At 35.5% G+C, this 22,551-nt stretch overlaps 1 protein-coding gene across 3 annotated transcripts in view; it reads left to right on the top strand.

Annotated features, from left to right (window-relative positions):
- Positions 1–22,551, top strand: part of ANKRD28 (ankyrin repeat domain 28) — a 198,939-nt gene that overhangs the window by 109,385 nt on the left and 67,003 nt on the right. For all 3 annotated transcript variants that reach the window (XM_007505124.3, XM_007505123.3, XM_007505125.3), the window contains exons 4-6: positions 15,600–15,670; positions 18,131–18,331; positions 18,829–18,916. In XM_007505124.3, coding sequence (XP_007505186.1) covers positions 15,600–15,670; positions 18,131–18,331; positions 18,829–18,916 — 360 coding nt within the window. The remainder of the gene's footprint in view (positions 1–15,599; positions 15,671–18,130; positions 18,332–18,828; positions 18,917–22,551) is intronic.

Raw genomic sequence — 22,551 nt, 5'->3', positions numbered from 1 at the left:
GTCTTTAGGAACCAGAATACAACTAGAATCAAGTGACCTCACAAGGCAGCAGGACACTATAAAACAAAACCAAAAGAATGAAAAAATTGAGGAAAATATGAAGCATCTCATTCACAAAACAGAGGATTTAGAAAATCATTCAAGGAGAGACAATTTAAGAATCATTGGCCTGCCAGAAGACCATGACAAAAGAAAAAGCCTGGACATTATATTACAGGAAATTATTAAAGAAAACTGCCCCGATATCCTAGAACAAGAGGGAAAAATGGAGATTGATAGAATCCACAGATCACCTCCTGTACTTACTCCCCCACTGACAACACCCAGGAATATTATAGCCAAATTCAAGGACTATCAGACCAAAGAAAAGATATTACAAGCTGCCAGAAGAAGTCATTTAGATACCAGGGAACCACAGTGAGGATAACTCAGGATCTGGCTGCATCCACACTGAAAAAAAGAAAAGCATGGAATATGATATTCCGGAAAGCAAGAGAACTAGGTCTACAACCAAGAATCAACTACCCAGCAAAACTGACTATATTCTTACAGGGGAAAGTATGGTCATTCAACAAAATAGAAAAATTTCAAGAATTCATAAAGAAAAGGCCAGATCTGAGCAGAAAATTTGATGTCCAAGCACAGAACTCAAGAGAATCATCAAAAGGTAATTTAAAAAGAGGGGGGAAAAGAAAAACAAAACAAAAAAAATTTTTTTAAGAGACTCAATAAGTTAAACTGATATGTATCCTTATAAGAAAAGAGGTCATTGGTAACTCTTAAAAACTGTTATTACCTGGGCAGCTAAAAGAACTACACTTAGAGGGAAGAGTGACAAACTGTATAGGTTGAAAGGACAAGACATAAATAGGCATATAGATAAATGCATGCAAAATACACACACATGAGTATGCATATATATACATATATATAACTAGAGCTTAAAATAGGTTAATATTAAAAGAAATGGGAAAAGAAACAAATGGGGGTAAATTTATATGTCATAAAGAAGCTCATAGTGGGAGGGGGGAGAACATCAATACACTGGAAGGGTAAAGAGGTCGGAAACAGGAAATTCTCAACTTTTACATGCTTTGAAATTGACTCAAGGAGGGAAAAACAATCCAATCCTTTGGGGGCAGAAAATAGATTTGCGCCCTATAGGGGAGTAGAAGGGTAACAAACGGTCTGGTGGGGAGGGAAGCAGTACAAGAGAGGGAGAGGGCGGGGGGTTAATTTTAGAAAGACTACAGGGAAAATAAGGGGGGGGATAAGAAAGGAGAGGGATAGAAAGGGAAGTAAAATAAGGGTGGGAACAAGGGGGACTGTTTAAAAGCAAACATTGGTGTAGAAGGAAATAGTGAAAGAAGAAAAGGCAGGAACAGGAGCAGAAATACTTAGACTCACAAAATGTAAAATAAACAATTTTGACTACATCAAATTAAAAAGTTTTTGTACAAACAAAACCAATGTAACTAAAATCAGAAGGGAAGCAACAAATTGGGAAACAATCTTCATAAAAACCTCTGACAAAGGTTTAATTACTCAAATTTACAAAGAGCTAAATCAATTGCACAAAAAATCAAGCCATTCTCCAATTGATAAATGGGCAAGGGACATGAACAGGCAATTCTCAGCCAAAGAAATCAAAACTATTAATAAGCACATGAAAAAGTGTTCTACATCTCTTATAATCAGAGAGATGCAAATCAAAACAGCTCTGAAGTATCACTTCACACCTAGCAGATTGGCTAACATGTGTTAGATTTTAAATAGTTTTGAGTGTTAAATAGTTGTAGATAAGAGAGTGGGAGCCATAAACTGTGATGATTAAAATGTTTGGGAGCAAGGGAAATATATATATCAATAATGACCACTGAAATATGTTTTCTACTGTGTCTTGCTTTTATATAAATATAAGATGCTCGCCAGGGAATATATTCCTTATTTATGAATATGCCCAAGCCAACTGGGTTTTATAGAGAAATTTAATTTATAATACACTGATTAATCAATAGAAAAAGAGAGAAAGTAAGAAAGGAATAAGAATGAATAAATCAGTCATTTGGTTTTATCACTCACCCAAGATCTCTCTAGGTAAGGCTTCTCATGCCAACCTCAGGCTCCACCTTCAAGAGAGCCTCCTTTCAAGAAATGTTTCCAGAGAATTCTCCTCCTTCAGAGCCAGCCTTCTCTCCTGGTCCTCCCACAGAGCAACCTCCTCAGTCCTCCTTGTGACAAGGAAATCACTTTTAAAAGGCTGATATATATTAAATTAAGGTCACCAAGGAATTCAGCTATGTAATTCCTAAATGAAAACTCAAGTCAGCAGTCAATCTTTTATGGAGTTTAATTACAATAGGAGGAAGAAAGGAATTAGAGATAGAGAGAGAGAAAAAGGGAGAGAAGGGAATAGGGCTTAAATACCCCTTCTGTTTAGGCTGGGCCAAAAGGCCCAAGCCCTTAGATAGCTGGGGCAAAGAAAAGAGATCAGTCCCTATTACTCACGTGACCAAAATGGAGAAACAGTCTCAGAGGCCCCCACCTTCAGCTTCCTTCAGAGCAAGCTTCTCAGAGCACACACCAACCACTCCGACCAACTTCTCAACCACCACCTCCAGTCTTCAGACCCCCCTATCCTTAAGGAAACCATCCAAGTTCCCTCCCCTCAGTCCTCACATCTACCAATCACCTGTCCATCAATTTCCCTGTGCCAATGGAGGCTCTAGCTTAACCCAGGACCGCCCAGAGGTCTGGCTTTGCACATGTCTGTTGAAGGTCATATTTTCAAATAATTAAATCTTTGATCCTTTGCTACAGCCCTTTCTAAATCCTGTTAACCTGAGTAGGGTAGAGATTGAAATAATTAAATTTTGATCTAGGCTGCAGCCCTTACTCAATCCTGTTAGGACTGAATAGGGTGGAGATTGATTCCAAGTATCTCCATTGTATCAATTCTAAAATCAATCATGACTCAAAGAAATTCCTGTTCTATGCTTAAGCATAGGTCAAAGTCCTTTCCATTGTTCAGCAAAAGGTTTCTGTCCTAAAGTAATCTTAAGAAGGGAAGGAGAAGGAACCTCCCATGCCAATGGGATTCACATTCCAATAGTCAAGACCCACTATCAATAGGAAATTTTTCAAGTATGAAATTTCCCAATGGTGAAATTTCCAACATTTATAAGTCTAAGAAATTTTGAGGTTACATCCTTCAGAGCCACCTTGCTCAGAGCAAAACCTCTCAGAGCAAAAAATTCTCCTCCCTCTGTCCTCAGACCCAGCTATCTCTAAGGAAACCATCTAAGTTTACCCTCCCCTCAGTTCTCACATCTACCAATCACTGTCGATGTCTCCCCTGTGCCAATGGTGGCTCTAGTTTAACCCAGGACCGCCCAGAGGTCTGTGGCTTTCCACATGTCTGTTGAAGGTCATATTCTCAAATAATTAAATCTTGATCTTTGCTGCAGCCCTTCCTAAATCCTGTTACTCTAAGTAGAGTGGAGACTGTATTTTCCAAGACCTGGTTCTGTCATTCCAAGTATCTCTATTGTATCAATTCTAAAATCAATCATGACTCAAAGAACTTCCTGTTCTATGCTTAAGCATAGGTCAAAACCCTTTCCATTGTTTAGCAAAAGGTTTCTGTCCTAAAGTAGTCTTAAGTAGGGAGGAGAAGGATCCTCCCATGCCAAGGGGTTTCACATTCCAATAGAGTTCTTACTATCAGTAGGAAATTTTTTCCAGTATGAGATTTCCCAATGGGGAAATTTCCAACATTCATAAGTCTAAGAAATTTTAAGGTTTACACATGACAGTTATAGAAAGTAGTGAATGCTGGAGGGGATGTGGCAAAGTAGGGACATTAATTCATTGCTGGTGGGGTTGTGAACTGATACAACCATTCTGGAGGGCAATTTGGAACTATGTCCAAAGGGCGATAAAAGACTGTCTACCCTTTGATCCAGCCATAGCACTGCTGGGTTTGTACCCCAAAGAGATAATAAGGAAAAAGACCTGCACAAGAATATTCATAGCAGCACTCTTTGTGGTGACCAAAAATTGGAAAATGAGGGGATGCCCTTCAATTGGGGAATGGCTGAACAAATTGTGGTATATGTTGGTGATGGAATACTATTGTGCTAAAAGGAATAATAAAGTGGAGGAATTCCATGGAGAGTGGAACAACCTCCAGGAAGTGATGCAGAGCGAAAGGAGCATAACCAGGAAAACATTGTACACAGAGACTGATACACTGTGGTACAATCGAAGGTAATGGAATTCTCCATTAGTATCAATGCAGTGTCCCTGAACAATCTGCAGGGATCTAAAAAACACTATCCACAAGCAGAAGATAAACTATGGGAATAAAACCACTGAGGAAAAGCAACTACTTGACTACAGGGGGGAAGGGGAAATGTCTGAGGAGAGACTCTAAATGAACACTCTAATGCAAATACCAATAACATGGAAATGTCCACGAACACATGTGATACCAATGGAATCGTGTGTCGGCTATTGGAGAGGTGGTGGGAAGGGGGTGGGGGGGAGGAAAAGAAAATGATCTTTGTTTCCAATGAATAATGTTTGGAAATAACCAAATAATATAATGTTTAAAAGAAAAAAGAAAGAAAAATCATGTGTATGAAATATATCTGTTTTGCAGACACACACACAGTTAAATGAGCAATTTTGCCGCTCTAGCAGTACCTATATCTTAAACAACATATATAGACAGTGCACTGGGCTGAACAGGAGGAAAAAAATAGCCGGATTGATTTTGGAAAATTGTGCAGTGATTTTAGTGATGTCAACTTTTTCCCTGGGGAAAAAAAAAGGCTGATCTGTTTAAACATTGTGTAATTCCAGTGATACTCAATGACAGTGATAGCAAATCTATGGCATGGGTGCCAAAGGTGGCACACAGTGCACTCTCTCTGGGCACGTAACTAGCCACCTTCTCCCCCCACTCCTCAGTTTGTTTACTAGAAAGGCAGAGGGACTTGGAGGGAGCTGTTCCCTTCCCCCCCTCCACTGTGCCTGATGACATTTTTTCATATCACCCATCCCTCTGCCCAACAGCCAAATTGGAGCACACGGATGTAAGGTGGGCAACTCACACGCTGCAGATCTAGAGGGGAACAGAGTGCTCAGGCCACTCCCCTTCCCATCTCTATACTCATTGAGGACATTCTTCACTTCACCCACTCCTCTACCCAGCAGCCCAATGGGTGCACTTTCTCCCTCCACTGTGTGGGATGGGGGAGCAGGGCAAGCCCTGGCACTCTGGTAGGTGTATAGGGGGGCAGGACCCAGCACTCCCTCTCTAAAAGGTTCACCATCATTGCTCTATGGGTATGCATTATGGAATGCCATTTTCCAAAGAATTAAAGTTGAGGTTCAATTAAAAGGCAATGGAGTGGTACACAAGCAAACTGGAATGTCTTATAAATTAATTATATAGAGGTGTTTTTTTCTGTTTGTTTGTTTTTAACCCTTTCCTTCCATCTTGGAATCAATACTGTGTATTGGTTCCAAGGCCGAAGAGTGGTAAGGGCAAGGCAATGCGGGTTAAGTGACTTGCCCAGGTCACAAAACTAGGAAGTGTCTGAGCCCAGATTTGAACCCAGGACCTCCCATCTCTGGGTCTGGCTCTCAATCCACTGAGCTACCCAGGCCCCCCCCCCTTTTTTTTTTTAAGTTAGAAAACTTTAGAAGTAGATTGGTAGCAGAATTATAGGCTAAACATTGGACATCCCACATACTCAATTGTTTATTTGTGTAATGGCAACAGAACTAGAGGAAAGCCTCGAACATACTAAATTAATTTCCTTTAGAGGATTTATGGGAAAAGAGGGTTAGGAACCCATGGGTTGGTAGACATAGATGAGTCACCATATGTGTTGTTGGATCAAAAACTCACATTGAGATAAGATAGCAAAGTATCGAAATGTTTTAAAATTTGAGATTTGGGAGCATAGGAACAATATGATCATAATACTTTCAGAAGATGAATTAGGCTTAAGTTTTAAGACAATATTGGACAGAATCAAGCCTGGTGATAGCGACATCAGATCAGAAGCCTATTGTAATGTGATGTCAAGTAATAAAGTTTGGGGTTTTTTGTTTGTTTCCTTTTTGTTTGTTTTTTGTTATTTGATAACTGTAGACCTAAGAATGAGAATGGAAATGTGATAATTAAAAATGGGTTTGACAAATATAAGAATTTTAAAATTATTTTTGTGGTTGCCATCTATAAAAAATAATTAACTTCTTAAATCAGAATGACTGTTAGCTGCTTTTATTTACAGCAAGGTAGAGATATTAAATTGGAAAATATAGGAAAGAAGCAGAAAATATCACCTAGCTACAAATACCCATAAGTTTTAATCGTAGTACTTCCAGACAGTGAATGCAAATCTGAAAGTGAATCTTACCAGAATCCAAGGTCCTAATCAGAAAGCTGAAATCCGAAGAGCCAGGAGATGCTGAAAAACACAGAATCTTCAGCTCACAAGGCCAAAACTGCCAAGAGTCTTCATCAGAGCTCATGCTGAAGAGAGTGTCCTACCAAAGTACCAATTAGAGAGACCTTGGTCTCATCTTTTATAGCCCTTTTTCCACGTCACTTCCTGTCTCTCTCCTACTTCACAGGAAGCAATCACAACCTACCAATTTGTCTAGCACTGCCTGGGAGGGTGCTTGTGGTCTTGGAGGGACTGGGGGGAAGTGTGCATTTTTTTTTTTTTGTAAGTGACTTGTGAACTCTTAGTAACATACTAAGGGGTACTTTTAGTTCTTGATTGAGTAACTCAAAATGGACAAAAGGAATAAAAAAATCCTTTTGCAGAAGCAAGAGGGACAATTTGAATATCCATTTCATAGGATTATATATGAGGCAAGTTAGCTAGTAAAGTACCCCCAGAAAGTGAGAACCAGTCTCATTGACCTTCAACCCTTCATCTCTTTCACTGATGTTTTTGTCATTGTTATTTAATGGTTATTCATATATACATATATATCTTTTTTCTCTTTCTCTGTTGTTTGTGTGGCTCATATGTTTATCTTTCAAATGTGCTGCCATTCCTCCTGATTGTCATCCTTAACTCCTCACTCTCATACCACATAGCCATTTGCCTAGTGTCCATTCCCATCCCTCCCATCACATACCACCATAATTAAGGCCTTCTTTGTCTCTTGCCTGGATTTATTGCAGTAGTTTCCTAACTAGTCTCCCTGACTCACATCCTTCCCCATTTCTAATCCTTCCTCCACACATTTTTCCAAATGATATTCCTTAATATTAGGTCTTATCATTTTCCCCTCCTAGGTAGGCTCTAATGGCTTTCCATTATCTCTAGAATTAGTTATAAATTCTTTAGGTGTTTAAAGTCTTCTACAACTTTCCTTCAACCCATCTTTATACCCTCATGCATTAGCACTCTTTGCCTCCATACTCTCTAGCATTACCTAATGCTCCATATTTTGCACATATTCACCACTCGGTAAAACGGAAAGTCTGTAAGCAGAGATTGTTTTCCTTTAGTCTTTCTATCCCCCACTTCTAGTTGAGCTGTGTGTCTGAGACATAGCAGATGCTTAATAAATGCTTATTGAATTAACTGAATGCTACACTTTTCAAGAACCTCGCTGAGGATCAGACTTTGTTATTCACAAGTTATACTAGTCCATAACCACCCACATAGCCTCTAAATATAGGTCAGGTTCTTTAAACTGATTACTCATCTATTTAACAAATTAGTTAACCTTCCAAGAGACATCTCTAGATACAGTCATTTCTGGTTTAATGCAATTGAGAGGAGGCATTCAGCACTGTCATGCCAAAAAGAAGGCAAAAATGATAAAAATGAAGAAAAGATTCTGTATTTGTCAATAAATTGTTCATTGATGTCCTTAGAGCAATTTTAGTTAATTAGCCAGGATGGAAAGAAGATTGCAAAGTTGAGGCATGGGAGGGTACAGTTGGTGCATATAGCCTTATTAGCATTATACTATATCTACTTAGATTATAATAGCTCAATATTATTTGCTGTTCATGAATTGGAACAGGAAAGTTCACATACATTTTAAATTTTCATTACTCCCATTTCATGATTTTTTTGTTTAGATTGAGGTCTTTTTCATTTCAACTGGTCTTTCTGAAAAGAATAGTAATAAATTTAATAGAATATGAAAATCATGTTTTATGTTTCCTATTATTTAGATATTTGGAATTTTACATAAAAAACTACAAAAAAACAACAATGATGAGTCTTTTGCACTTTGATAATTTTTAAAATTATGCCCAAATACCCCATTTTTGCTATTCGTTCTTTTAATATTTTCCTCATTAATCTTATTTTGTCGTTTTACTTAAACTTCTTGCCCATTCATTGGAGCAAGATAGAGGAATTATGAAATTAGCATTATTGACACACAACATAGCCTAGAACACTATACTTTTCAGCTAATTGAAATGGCATTAAAAATAAGCTAAATTTTATCACATGAAATAGAAGCTATCAGAAATCTATTAATATTTTTAGGAAAATAATGTCAGTATATGAAAAATAAAATAGCTTTCGTATAATTATCTTTTTTCCAATTACAGAAAGCTTTCCATGGAAATTTATTAATTCTTGTTGTACTTTTGTTCACTTAAGAAACTAATGTGTTATATAGATGAGTAATTAGTATCTAAAAATAAACTCTAAACATTTCTACTGTTTCTCCCATAAAGAAGTCATGTGTTACAGTAGATCTTTAAAACTCATTTTTCTTTACTTTTGTTTACTTTAGTTTGCCTTTCTCAGTCTTATAAGATTAAAATATCCAATAATTCCAAATATTATATTTTATAAAGTATATTAATAATCACTTGAAGTAGAAAGAAAAGAAAATAAAAGAAATAGAATTTCAGACCTAATTATCTAACAAAAAGAGAGTGTAGATTCTCCTGCCTGGCATAAAGTCAGCTTTCCCAACTGATTAGGGGAAAAGAGAGCAAGAGGGCGGAGCTACACAAAACTTCTATTTTCCCTATGTAAGGACATAGGTAAACATGTAAATGGGATGCTGGGATTTAGAGTTTGGGGGTGGAAAATTCTAATTATAGTCTATTCTAATTTTTCCTAAAAATTGATGAGTTTGTTGAGTGATGCTGATTTCCATGAAAGAGGAAATGCGATTTCAGAAAATCATAGCCTCTCAGAACCCTATTAGTTCAGCCTATATAAGAACAAAAATCTTCTCTAAAACTCTCCTGATAAGTGGTCAGCCAATCCTTTGTCTAAGGATCTGTGGGAAAAAAGAACTCACTACTTCACAAGATAGCCTGTTCCATTTTTTAATAGCTCTGGCTCTTAGAAAGTTTTTCTTTAACACTAAATACTCCTTATTGCAACTTCTATTACCCTTAGTTCTATCCTATGGAACCAGGAAGAACAAGCCTGTTGCCTCTGTAACAACCTTTCAAATACAAAAGACAGCTATCCTTGTCCTCCCTAAATCTTCTTTTCTCCAGGACAGACCTTCTCAGTTCCATCAGCCTATCTTCATGGGGAAGGCTCCTCAAGCTCCATATCTAGATTTAGATTTGAAAAGCTCTCTCTCGTGCTCTCTCTCTCCCCCTCCCTCCCTCTCTCCTTCCCTCCATCCCTCCCCTCCCAACCCTGATTCAAGAGGGAGTGTGGGGTATTTTATTTTTTGTAAAGATATCTTATTTTATCAATTACATGTAAGTTATATTCTGACGTTATATTATCCAAATTGTCTCCCTTCCTTTCTTCCCTCCCCCTTTCCAGAGCTGATAACAGTTGGTAAGCAATTTGATCTGGGTTATACAAATGTTATCATGCAAAACATATTTCCAATTTGCTCATAGCTATTAAATACAACAAAACCCCAAAATAAAACCAAAAACCATAGTATGCTATGATCCTCTTTCCAACTTCAAAAGTTTTCTTTTTTGTATTGATGAGAGTAGCTAAGTCTATCACAGTTGATCATCCCACAATATTGCCATTATTGGGTACAATGTTCTGGTTCTGCTTCTTTCCCTCTATATCAATTTATGTAGGTTTTTCCTGTTCTTTCTGAAATCATTATGATTATCATTTCTTTCAGAACAATAGTATAACATCACCATCATATACCACAGCTTATTTAGCATTCCTCAACTGAAGACCAGTCCCCTCATTTTCCAGTTTATTGACATAGGGTACTTTTACTCAGTTCCTAAACTTGTGATGTTAATCTTGAGCAAGTCACATAAAGCTCCCCAGGCCTCAATTTCCTCATCTGATATCTTTACCCTTTCTCATCAATACCTGAAACTTTGTAGCCTTTCAAAATATATAGGCTAAAATTTCAGTCTCTGTCCATGACTTACTGAGTGTCTTCCTTTTAGAACACTTCACTAGGATTAAACCTATTCTTCACTTTTGACATATAACTCCGGTCTCTCAAAACTCCCTAATTCATTTATTCCCAAATTTGTCCTTCCCTCTCTTCATAATCTCAACCCTGTATTAACCCTGTGGTCGTTCATTTAATTGGAACTATTCTGCATCTGAAAGTACCACTTGTTGCCTTCTTTTAATTTCCACTCTGCTTGTCTCTAAAGGAATAGACAAGTAAAACCTATGTAGAGAAACACACACAAAAAATATGTAAATCTGAGAAGCAAAGATGAGGCGGTAGTTAAAAAGGGGTTAGAGATGGAGGAGACAATACAGAAACTCAGAACAGTTGACCGAAACATTCATCCAGAACAAAAGCAAGAGATGACTGCTACAGAGAAGGGAAAATCATGGATAAATGTATTTTCTTTGGTCTCTGTCCATAACCTACTTAGTCCCAAGGAATGCAGATAAAGGACATCATTTTTAAAATGTAATAAGTATAGTCAAGAAAATGCTCACTTTTTTCTTCCAGCTTGCCTTAGCTTCAATTCTTTTATTTGTACCCCACAGCCAATAAGTAAACCTAACATGCAGATAATTTATTTAATCTATTTCTTTTCTATAAACTCTGTATATTTTCTTTATATCTTACTGTTGCTTCCTAAAATATTTATAGACCTTATATTTTTATTATCTGTTAAAAATTTTAGATTTTCTGAAAATCACTTATAAGAGTAACTCTTAAGATACGCATTTGTAGACCATCAACTTTATAGCCAAGACCACAGGCAGTTTCCAAAATATTTTGCATGATAAATTAGCCTCTTTAAATATTCATATTTAATGCTCAGAATGAATATCACAACTCTTGTAGAAAATCACTATCTCAAGCCTGGAGTTTCTTGGTTTCATGGTTAGTCTGAAGTGTATGATCCTTTCTAAAACCTACATGATACTGTTTTCTAGAGCTCCCTATTAGAAATAAAATTTGGGAATTATTTCCTCAGATTGGTAGATAAAGGTCAGATAATGGAAAGTTCTCTCTCTCCTCCTCCCCCTTGAAACAAGACCTAAGGCTGTTGTCCCACTGTTTTTGATAAGAAACCAAAACAGGACATTATTTACACTTTGAGAAGAGAAAAGCCAGTGCTTAGTTTATGGCTTGGATTACTAGGATGCTTGCTATATCCCCTGTGGACTGAGACTAGAAGAACAAGTTATTAGAAACAAATTCTGGAAGATAATATTGTTGCTATTAAGTTTTGTTTTTTTTGGTTTTTGTTTTTTACACAGGTCTGTGGTTTCACTGATATACAGACATCTTCATGAGGAAACTATCTCTAACAGTTATGGCCTAGCAACTCCCATCCAGTCTGTGTTTATCTTGTATCACCTAGTTACTTGCTTTTTGTCTTCTCTATTTGAATGTACTTTTCTTATTGCTTTTCTTGACATCTCCTGGGCTCAGCATAGTACCTGGCATTTATAAGTTCTTGGAAATGTTTGTTAATAACACCTTAAAGTTATGGTTATCTGAGGTACTTGTATAGTTTAAACAACTTGTCCAGAGTTTTGCCCAGTGTTTCTTTCAGACAGAACTTGAAAGAAGTATTCCTGACTTAGAACAGGTTCTCTGTTCTAATGCTGCTGTTTCAGTAATATTAGTTATTATTCAGAATTAAAAACCAAAAAAAGCTTTATGTTATCTTTATTAGTGTAGTCAAGATTACTTAGTTATTTCCATTGTAAGATTAAATTTAATATCCAATAATTCCAAGTGTTATATTTGATAAAGTTTATTAATAATTACTTGTAGAAAAAATAAAAGAACAAAATTAAAAGCCTGAATAAAAACCACGTGAGTGAAATTCTCCTGCCTGGTACTTACCCAACCGCTGCAAACTACATTCTCTGGAAAAAGAGAACCAGAGGGCAGGGCTACATCAAAATATATCCTCTGTACGTAAGGACATAGGTAAACACATAAATAGGATGCTGGGATTTCGAGTCCTGGGGAGCAAAATTCTAATTATACACCATTAAACAATAAGGTCCAAGTGGTTAATGGCGCCTTAAGTAGTAAGTACATGTCCAATTATGTCACAATTATATTTTTCTTCTGTGAAAAGCATGTATACACTTGTAACATTATAGGTTAATTTCTTCAGTGATTCAAAATCATCTTGATTAGGTGGACATTGACTTTTGTGTTTGTACAGTTATCCCAAACTGTGCTTCAGACTGAGCACTGTGTGTTCTTGCAGTTTCTCAACTTATCAGATTGTTTCTAAAATCACCACAGAGGCACAGCATTTAAAGTCAGACCAGTTCCCAATAGATGGTCTGATATATTTGCATACCTTCATTTGATTTCTATATCCTTTCATAGAACACCTCCCTTGTAACCTTCTGTTACCCTTTAATTTATCATTATCTGCGTGATTATATGACCAGGTTGTTATGTGTATTTGCATTTTTGCAGCACAAATATCAAGCTGTTTAGAAATCATACTTGCTAGGATTTCATGGAGTAACATAAATGTTCTACAGAAACAAATTTTATATTGCCCTTCATTGTAGTACTAAAGCTGTTTTCCAATATAAATTTATCCTCTGTTTATGTTACTATTCTATTTGGAAGATTTTCAAATGAACTAATTGGCAATATTGATCAGTCAGTAGTTTCTGGAAAAGTGTAACTTGTGAAGTTGATGGAAGAAAAAAGTCATGTCTGATGAAAGATTTGCTTTTCATAGATTAGTTTATTATTTTAAAAAGGAAACTGTATTGTCATTAGCCAGTAGAAAAGTAAATATTTTATATTGCAACTAGCCATTCCTTTTCATCATTTGGCTTAAGTGGCTAAAATTTTTAAAGATATACAGCTATTTTTTAGCAAGAGAGCTTGTAAGATTCTCCTGCCATTCTCTCCCTATACCTTTGTGTGGGAAAACATTTTCATTTTAAATCAAAATAGAGAATTCATTGTGGAATCAATTTTTAGACTGGATGATGTGCCACATATTGCAAACCTCTGTTCAAGCAAAGTTTGACATTGAAATTAAGTTTGCATTTGATTATTATATTATGTTAAACATTTTCTAAGTTGTAACTTATTTCATTAAGAATAAAGTATCAACTCTATCTCAGACCTTTATGATAAGTGCAAATAATAATGAGCATATGAAGGCTTACTGGATTATTTCTTTTAATTATGGAATGTCTCACATTCTCTTGTAATTTTCATTACTCATTATTCTCTTGTAATTTTATGTCTAGAGTTTTAATAATTATGACAAATAAAATTTTTATTTTATAATTATAGTTACAAAATGCATATTTTAATTTGGAACTTTTGGGGGCAAAAGGTATTGCTAGAATCATTTAATGAATAAATCTTTGAGAATATTATGAATAGTATATTAAATTACCTTGGGCATCCACAACATATTTTCTTTGTTGTTATTATTAAAAAGGATTTACAGGATAAAAGTCACAGGGAGTCGTTTATCTAAGATAAAGCTAAAACAGTACATATTGAGTGATACCCATGTAAAAGAGGGCAGAAATAAAACATAAAATAGATCTATGACCAGAAGTGCATATATATTTTATTCAAGAATAAAATGAAATTTATAGAGAGATTTATGGATAGGGTGTTGCTATATTCAGTTACAAAAATGAGATCTTTTTTGACTAGGGGAATCAAGAAAGACTGAAGCAAGGGTATTTGAACTAGGTCTTATATCATATATTCAGCAAGCTGACTTTATATTAGGAGCTACATAGTATCTTTCCATATACAGAAGGGCCAAGAGGTAAGAATGACAGAAGGGAGTTTGGTTTGATTGAAACGGGGAGTGAAAAGTTAAGTCACAGCCAGATTGTGGAGATAATTCTATGTCAGGCTAAGGAGTTTAGGCTTCATTCTCATCTTGTCTGTGACTTAATGACTATGACTTTTCCTTGATTTTTGTTTTATGCCAGGAGATCTTATTTCTCAAATTGTTGTGGAAATCCAGTTAACTTTTTCAGCTGAGAGAATGAAAAGTTGTTATCTTTTTGCTATTGTTATATACATATTTCTATTATTTGAAGCCACTGTCTTCATTTAAAACTGGCTTGCTAGGTACCATGCTACATGAGGAAGTAAAGGGGAAAAATATTGTCAACCAAGATTGAATTGATATTCACTAATTTCTTAAAAACAACCAGAAAACAAATTTGGTGAGTAATCCAAGCAGAATAAATACTGATTTGACAACATATTTTTTATTGTCACAAAGCCTCCTTGTCTGTGTATTTTTAAAAACATTGTTGCAGACTCATTTCAGCATATAAATTTACAAAATGTAAAATATTTGTTTGGAAGATAAAATTTTGGAATTCAGATAAAAAAATATAGGTTACATATAGCAAAAAATTTTTATAGCAAGTTTGAGTTGTTATCTACTTGATATTAAAATTTCATTTTTTCATTCTCTTGACTTTTTAAAGACTCTTTTGGCATTACCTAAGATACCCATGAGTCCAGGTATCCTTTGGACTTGTGGAAGCAGTGTCATGTTAAAGCAGTATCCCTGCCTGCCTACATTTTATTGTCTCATTTTTTAGGAGATTCTAAGTTTCTCTTTAAATTTTTGAAGAAATTCTTGAAGTGGTTTAAGGAAAGAGTTATTTTCTTTGTGAATTATTGGGTTAAATTATTTCATGTGGTAATGTGAACAGCATCTGCTCTGTTTTGTTTTTATTATTGTCTGGTTTGTCTCTTAAGAAGAGGAAGGTGATAAGAAATTTAGCAAAAGATTATATAGAAATATAAGTAGAAGGTCTAACATCCTACCTAATTTTATGATTGGACTGAATATATTTAATTGGTCGCCAGGGATTTAATTTCTAAATCCCAAAAATGAATCAAATGGAATTTACGGTGGTTTATTTTACAATAGAGGGAAGATATTAAGGAAGAGAGAGAGTGCGATTCTTAGTAATAAGTATTTCCTACCTTATCAAAATATTTTTATCCATAACCTAAAATGATAGTTTATACTTTGTAACTATGCATTTGTTTGCAACTCTCATTGATTTAATTTTTTTTACCATAATGTCTGAAAAACAAATCCATTATTACTTTTGCTATAGAAATTTTATGTAAATAATCTTTTTAATAAAAAACATTTCAATTTTTTCTTATTACAGGAGCTAGAGTTAATGCCAAAGACAGCAAATGGCTGACTCCTTTGCACAGAGCAGTTGCATCTTGTAGTGAGGTATGAACATTTTTTAGTAGCAAAATTTTTGAAGAAATTTTACATAGTGGCCATATCCTCAAAAACAAAACAAAACATGGGTGCTTATTTAAAGAACTTCTCATCTTCTTTCTACAAGTGAGAAAACTTTAAGTCATTCATGTGCAGCATATCCAGGTACCCGGCTTCACGCCATCTCTTTTATGAACGTGCTCCTTTGGTGAAGATAATAGAGGTCATTTCTATTCTAGGGTAGCCTTTGGTCACAGTTCTCTAGGAAATTGTCACGCTCTTAAGAAATTATTGTTGTTCAGTGATGGACCACAAGGCCTACTTTTTTTAATTTGCTCTTCTATAATTCTAAATTTCTGCTTCTGGGGGGGGAGGGCGGCTTAGCTATTCATTTAATTAATAATATCATTAAATTCTTATAACTGAGAAAGTCCTGGTAAAGGGACAAGTGCCAGGAAATTTAAAAACAAGAAGATATGACCTATAACTTTCTTATTCAAAGTTCTTCAATGATTTCATTCTCTACTACATCACATATTTTTGCAAATTTATTCAGATTAAGTTGTGGGTAAAGTATTAGAAACCTTATTCTATCACTTTGAGATTTTGGCCAAGATCTGTGACATCTCAGTCCTTAGCATCTTCATCACAAAGGTAAGGGAATGAACTAGATGGTTTCTGATGCCATCTTCTAGTTTTATAGTTCCATAAAGCTACATTGTATTTAAGGTTATGGATTGTAACAATAATAAATTCAGAGCATGATACAATAAAAATGTACAGGAGCCTGTTGTGTATGGTGCAAAGAATGAAAAATATCAGTTCTTTCCCTCAAAAAACATATTTTGATAGGGAAAGTAGGACATGCAGGGGGAAAAATATACGTACTACAAGATGGATGGAAAATAACTTAGAATAAAACAGGTGACTGAGCTAGAAGAAATTAGAGGGAGCTTTCATGGAGGAGGAGTAGCATCTGGGTAAAGACTTATAGGAATAGAAGAATTATAGTTGTCAGACCTGAGAAAGGAAATGTGCTATAGGCATCCCAAGATCAGAGTATAAATAAAATTGAACAGTAATTGTCAAGCCTATTTGCTTGGGACAGCGAGTGAATGAAAGCCAGAATAATATGTGAAAGATCTCTGTCCCTTTCCCCCCTCTTCTTCTCCTTGTCTTCTTCCCTCTTTGCCATCTCCTCTCCTTCTTTCCCTTCTCCCACCCAACCCACAGCATATTGCTTCCTAAATGTTCATTAAGTACCTCTAACTCAACCATTCCAAAACAATACTTGTTATCTTCCTCCAAAACCACCTCTTCTCCAACTTTATTCAGTCTGCTTGAGTTTCTTATATTTCAAAAATGGGGATAATAATGGTACCTGCCTTTATTGTGAGCTTCAAACGAGATCATAGTTGTTAAGAGTTTAGCATAGTCAGTACCTGGCACATAGTGAACCCTAAATAAATGCTTATGTCTTCCCTGCCTTCTAAATAGCTGACAAAATAATGTTTCTGAAGCACGAGCCTAACCATTCTCTTTCTGCATAAAAATCTTAGAATAATGAATGTAGAGATAATGTAGAACATAAAGAGATCATCTCCCCAATTCTCTCACTTTATTGTGAGGAAGCTGAGACCTGCAGATGTTTTGACTTTTCCAAAGTCACACAGCACGTGGCAGAGCAGGCTATGAATCCAGCTCCCCTGATTCCTGAATTAGAATGATTTCTCTTAAGAATTGAACAGAAGTACACTTGACTGAGCATTTACAAGCCTCTCTCTCCCTACTCACTTCAGCCCTTCACAGACTCCCAAGTTCCATCCAAACTACCAGAGTTGCTGGTCCCCTTTTGAGACATTCCTGTCTCCTAACTCTGTGACTTTGCACAAGAGGTACCTCTACCCCCAACACTTAAAATATCTTCGCTTGGGTGTTTTTCCATTAGTGCTCTCCCCTCTGCCAAATTATCTGAGAGAGAGAGAGTAGCAACTGTTTGCTTTTATTTTAATTGTATCTCTAGCACCTAAATAAATACTTACCTATTGAATTAAATTTTGAGGATTAATGTATAAGAGAACCAAAATTATAGTTGAGGAATAGGTAAGAAAGCTGTGTCATTTATTTAAACAGTTTTTACTTTTTTATACCTGTAAACAAGAATTAACAAAAGAAATCACTTTGTTTTGGAGCAATCAGGAATATCAAGAGAGGAATCTTAGGTTCCCTGAATGGTAGAATCACATGTTCAAATAATTGTGTGTGATTTTGTGTGTGTGTGTGTGTGTGTGTGTACTATGTTATCAAAAGAGCCTTCAGTTTTTTGTGATTTGTTAAAGTATACTGATGAATAAGTATTTGGTGGTAACCCCCCAAAAAACTTATTGAACATTAATTTTTCAATGCATGTTTGTATATTTTTATAACCACAATATAATTTTTCACTCATTTTTATTTACACATTTTCAGGAAGCTGTCCAGGTATTGTTGAAACATTCAGCAGATGTTAATGCCCGTGATAAAAATTGGCAAACTCCTTTACACATAGCTGCTGCAAACAAAGCTGTTAAATGTGCTGAAGCTTTGGTTCCTCTCCTGAGTAATGTAAATGTATCTGATAGAGCTGGCAGGACAGCTTTACATCATGCAGCATTCAGTGGACATGTTGAGGTATGTACTCATTTAATCTTCCAACAAGAATAATTTTTACTCTTTTTAATAAATAAAAATCCAACTTCAAATACTTATTGTGTGACCCTGGACAAGTCACTTTACCTCTGATAATACAGCTACCTCCCCAGGTTGATGGGAGAATCAAATGAGATAATAATTGTAAAGCACTTATCCCAGTGCATAGTAGACATTTAATAAATGCTTCTTTCCTTCCTTTCGATAGTCATTTTATGTTTTTCTTAATGGGTACTAGTAGTCCAATGATTTTCTTCTGGAGACCATGGATTTTTTACATTTAAAAAGCAATCTGTGTACTCTCAAAAAAGTTTAGGAACTCTTTTTTTCTAGTCCTGTTCCCCTCATTTTGAATATGAAGTAACTGAAGCCTGTAGAAGTTGAGGACCTTGCCTACAGGTATCTGCTTAGTGTCATTATAGGGACTAAGAAACAGCTCACTTTTATGTACTAATATGAAATTATATTGTTTATCCCAGATGGTCAATTTGTTGCTGTCCAGAGGTGCCAATATAAATGCATTTGACAAGAAAGACAGACGTGCTATTCATTGGGCAGCATATATGGGTATGTGTCTTAACTTTTGTTTTTTAAGTTGCATTTTCTAGTCCTTGTGAATGAATGGCCGACTTAATCATTTTTTAAAAGTTAAGGAAGAAATGAAAGTACAAAATGAAGAAACTAGTTTGCATAGATTTTATGCATAATATTATTGGCAGACTGTGTTCAGTGTTACTTTAAATTATTTTGTTAATATGAACTGTTAATTATATAATGTATTTAATTGTCCCCTTTCATTTGATCCTCTGTTGAGAGCAAGGTTCTCCATTGCTAACCCACTGGTTGTATAAGTTGGTTCTCAACTTAGGCAGGCATAATGTAATGATACTAAAAATATAGCATCAACTTGGGTCTTCCTGATTCCAGGTCCAGCACTCTTCTCTATCCACTGTACCATTGAGCAACTCAAAAGGATGTTATGAATTCAATAGTGCTATTAAACTAATTTGAATCTTAGGCTGCATGATCTCATTTAAATTGCCTGCAAGTCCCAGGATTCTATGATAAATAGTGGGAGAAAGAAATAATACAATTCAGCAACCTGATACTTAACTTCTGTAATTCTTACTGAAGGTTGTATTTGTACACTAAACATAACTGACTATTATAACTGGAGAAATTACATACAGGTTTGTCCCTAATTTAGGTATAGATATTTTCACATTAGATTTTTTTCAAAAAACTCTATATCATTGGTTAAGCTTCATAGATGAATAATGTATCATAAATATATAAATAATGTACTCTTCAAAATATATTTATTTTAAGCATTTATAATTATTCTTCTTGTTAGTTGTAAAACCGTAGAGTTAACTGGGGTTACAGGAAATTTGATAAAGGATTTGTCCTCATTCCTAGGCTTCTTACATTTCTAACAACCCTATTGATAATAATAAATAGTAACAATAGCAGCTCTCATATAGTCTTTTAAGGTTTATATCCATATTTTACAGATAAGAGCATTGAGGTTGTAACGGTTAAGTGACTTGGTATACAGGTAGTGACTAAGGCCAGATTCCAACTCAAGTCTTTTACCTTTAGAACATTATATATTTCCCCTTCTTTCTGGCAGTGCTAGACTATTACAATAACTTTCAGTTGGTCATTTTGTATAAAGTCTCCTTGACCAAGAAGCTGATCTAACCCCATCATATCTCTCTTTGATGAAATCCTTATTCATAACTCTATTATCTCCAAGACCAAATATAAAATCCTCTTTCATTTTTAAAAGATTTCATAACTTGGCCTCTTGCTGCTTTTTGGTTTTCTTTTATCTCATTCCCTTCAATGTAATCATTGCTCCAGACTGACCACCTTGTTATTTCTCACACAAGATCCTTCATCATTGGACTCTGACCCCTTTATCTGGCTTTCCTCCATGCCTGGAATGCTCTCCTTCCTCATCTCTACCTCCTAGTTTCCATGGCCTCCTTCAATTACTAGCTACAATCTCATTTTCTGAAAGAATCCTTCCATGAAACTCTTAAATGATTTCACCTTCTATCTGTTCATTTTCTTCAATTCTTCATATATCTTGTTTGTATACAGCTATTTATATGTTATCTCCCCATTAAACTGTGAGCTCCTTGAGAGCAGGAGCTGTTTGTTTGCCTTTGTTTAGATCCCCAGGGCTCAGTTCAGTGCCTTAAGATAGGTGCATAGTAAATGCTCATTGACTTGAATTCCTAAATCCAAGTATAATGCCTTATCATGGCACTTGACTGTTTCTCCTCAATAATTGATTGCTTATTTTACTAACTAAATCTTTAGATCAAGACTTGGGATCAGGAGATTGGTTTCAACATAGTAATCTACTATACAATAGATATGGGGAGTACTGTGGCAACTTTAAAGTGCTTTGCTTGAGTCTGTGTATGGTGAAGAAATGAATACATATTGCTCCCTCCAGTATGAGTGTATATATACATACAATATATATGCAATGTAATCTGTGTCTGTTTAAGCATAATTATCCTAAATAAATGATGAAATGGAAGTACTTTTTTTTTTAATGTGTAAAACCTAGCAGGGGCAAATTATGTTAAAGAATGTGTGAATTACTTATGCAAAATCTTTCTTGCTCCAAGACTTGGCTGATGACAGATAAAGGAAGGTAGGAAGGAAGAAGCAGTAAGCTGCCTCTAGTTGTACTTGCCCAGAATAAAGTAAATGTTGCTTAGGACATCTGGGGATTTTTTGGTTGTTTTGTTTTTATTTATTTTTTTTAAAATTAGGTATAAGTATGATGTAGGCCACTTCAGTGCCTATAAGCTATGCCTTGCAACTCTTATATTTATGCACATTTGGAAAAAATGCATTCAAATTTCAAAACATTGAGGCAGATTAAGATTGACACAGTTTCTGTGAATTTTAAAACTACTCCACTAAGGTCACAATGCTAAAATTATCCTTTACATTTCCACAGGAGGAGGGGGAAGAATGTTAGCTCTCTACTTATACATCCTTGAAATGATGACAACACATTTGATTTGAGGGTGGCCAGCTACGCTTCTCTATTTGTAAATCCAAATCTTATTTACAGACTCTCCTTAACTCTTGGCCATGGTCTTTCATAATGTATTTATCTCACCCAACTCTGTCTACCAGTAGGCTGTTTTGTTAGTCAATTCTTTTTATACAATTGAAGTAATTTTCCTTGTCCAGATCCAAATGGTGACTATTTTATATATGTCAAGTTCAGACTACCAGCCAGTTAGTATGGCAGTTTTCATCAGATACCCTACTTGCACTTCTCTTCTCCACTCCTTTTCTCCCGCATTTCATCAAGGATCCCTAAACAGTGCTTCCTCAAAAATGATAAATGTTGGGGGTGACATAGCAAAATTGGGGAACACTAATGCATTGCTGGTGGAGCTGTGAACTGATCCAACCACTCTAGAGGGCAATTTGGAATTATACTCAAAGGGCTAAAAAACAGAGCATTCCCTTTGTTCCAGTAATACTTAAGCCTATGTCCTTACCTACATGTACAAAAATATTTATAGCTGCCCTTTTTGTGGTACAAAGAATTGGAAATTAAAAGGATGACCATCAGTTGGGAAATGACTGAACAAGTTGTGGTATATGATGGCGATGTAATATTACTTGCTGTAAGGAATGATGGGGACAGGATGACTTCAGAAAGAATTGGAAGGACCTTCTTGAACTAATGCAGAATGAAATAAGCAGAACCAGGAGAACATTGTACACAGTCGCAGCAATATTGTAGAATGATCAACTGTGATAGACTTGGCTATTATTGGTACTGCAATGATCCAGGACAATTCTGAGGGTCATAGGACAAGGAATACTATCCAGAGAACTGATGGAGTCAGAATGCAGATGAAAGCATACAATTTTTCAGTTGTTTGTTTAGGTTTATGTTTTGGGATTTTGGTTTTATAAGATTACTAACTTATAAAAATGAACAATATAGAAGTATGTTTTTCATGATAATACATATATAACCCCGATTGAATCGCCTGCCAGCACTAGGGGAAAGGGAAGGGGAAGGAAATGAGTAGGAAACTTGTGTGGAAACTTATTACATGTAATTGGTTTAAAAAAAAAAAAGACACTCCAGAGGACATGTAAGCAATTAGGTAGATGAACAAGAATCATCTCATGCATTTTCTGTATAA

Source organism: Monodelphis domestica, chromosome 5 (assembly GCF_027887165.1).
Source record: "Monodelphis domestica isolate mMonDom1 chromosome 5, mMonDom1.pri, whole genome shotgun sequence".
In the NCBI taxonomy this organism is placed as follows: domain Eukaryota; kingdom Metazoa; phylum Chordata; class Mammalia; order Didelphimorphia; family Didelphidae; genus Monodelphis; species Monodelphis domestica.
The sequence above is the reverse complement of the archived record's forward strand: the minus strand, read 5'-3'. Positions and strand labels throughout refer to the sequence as shown.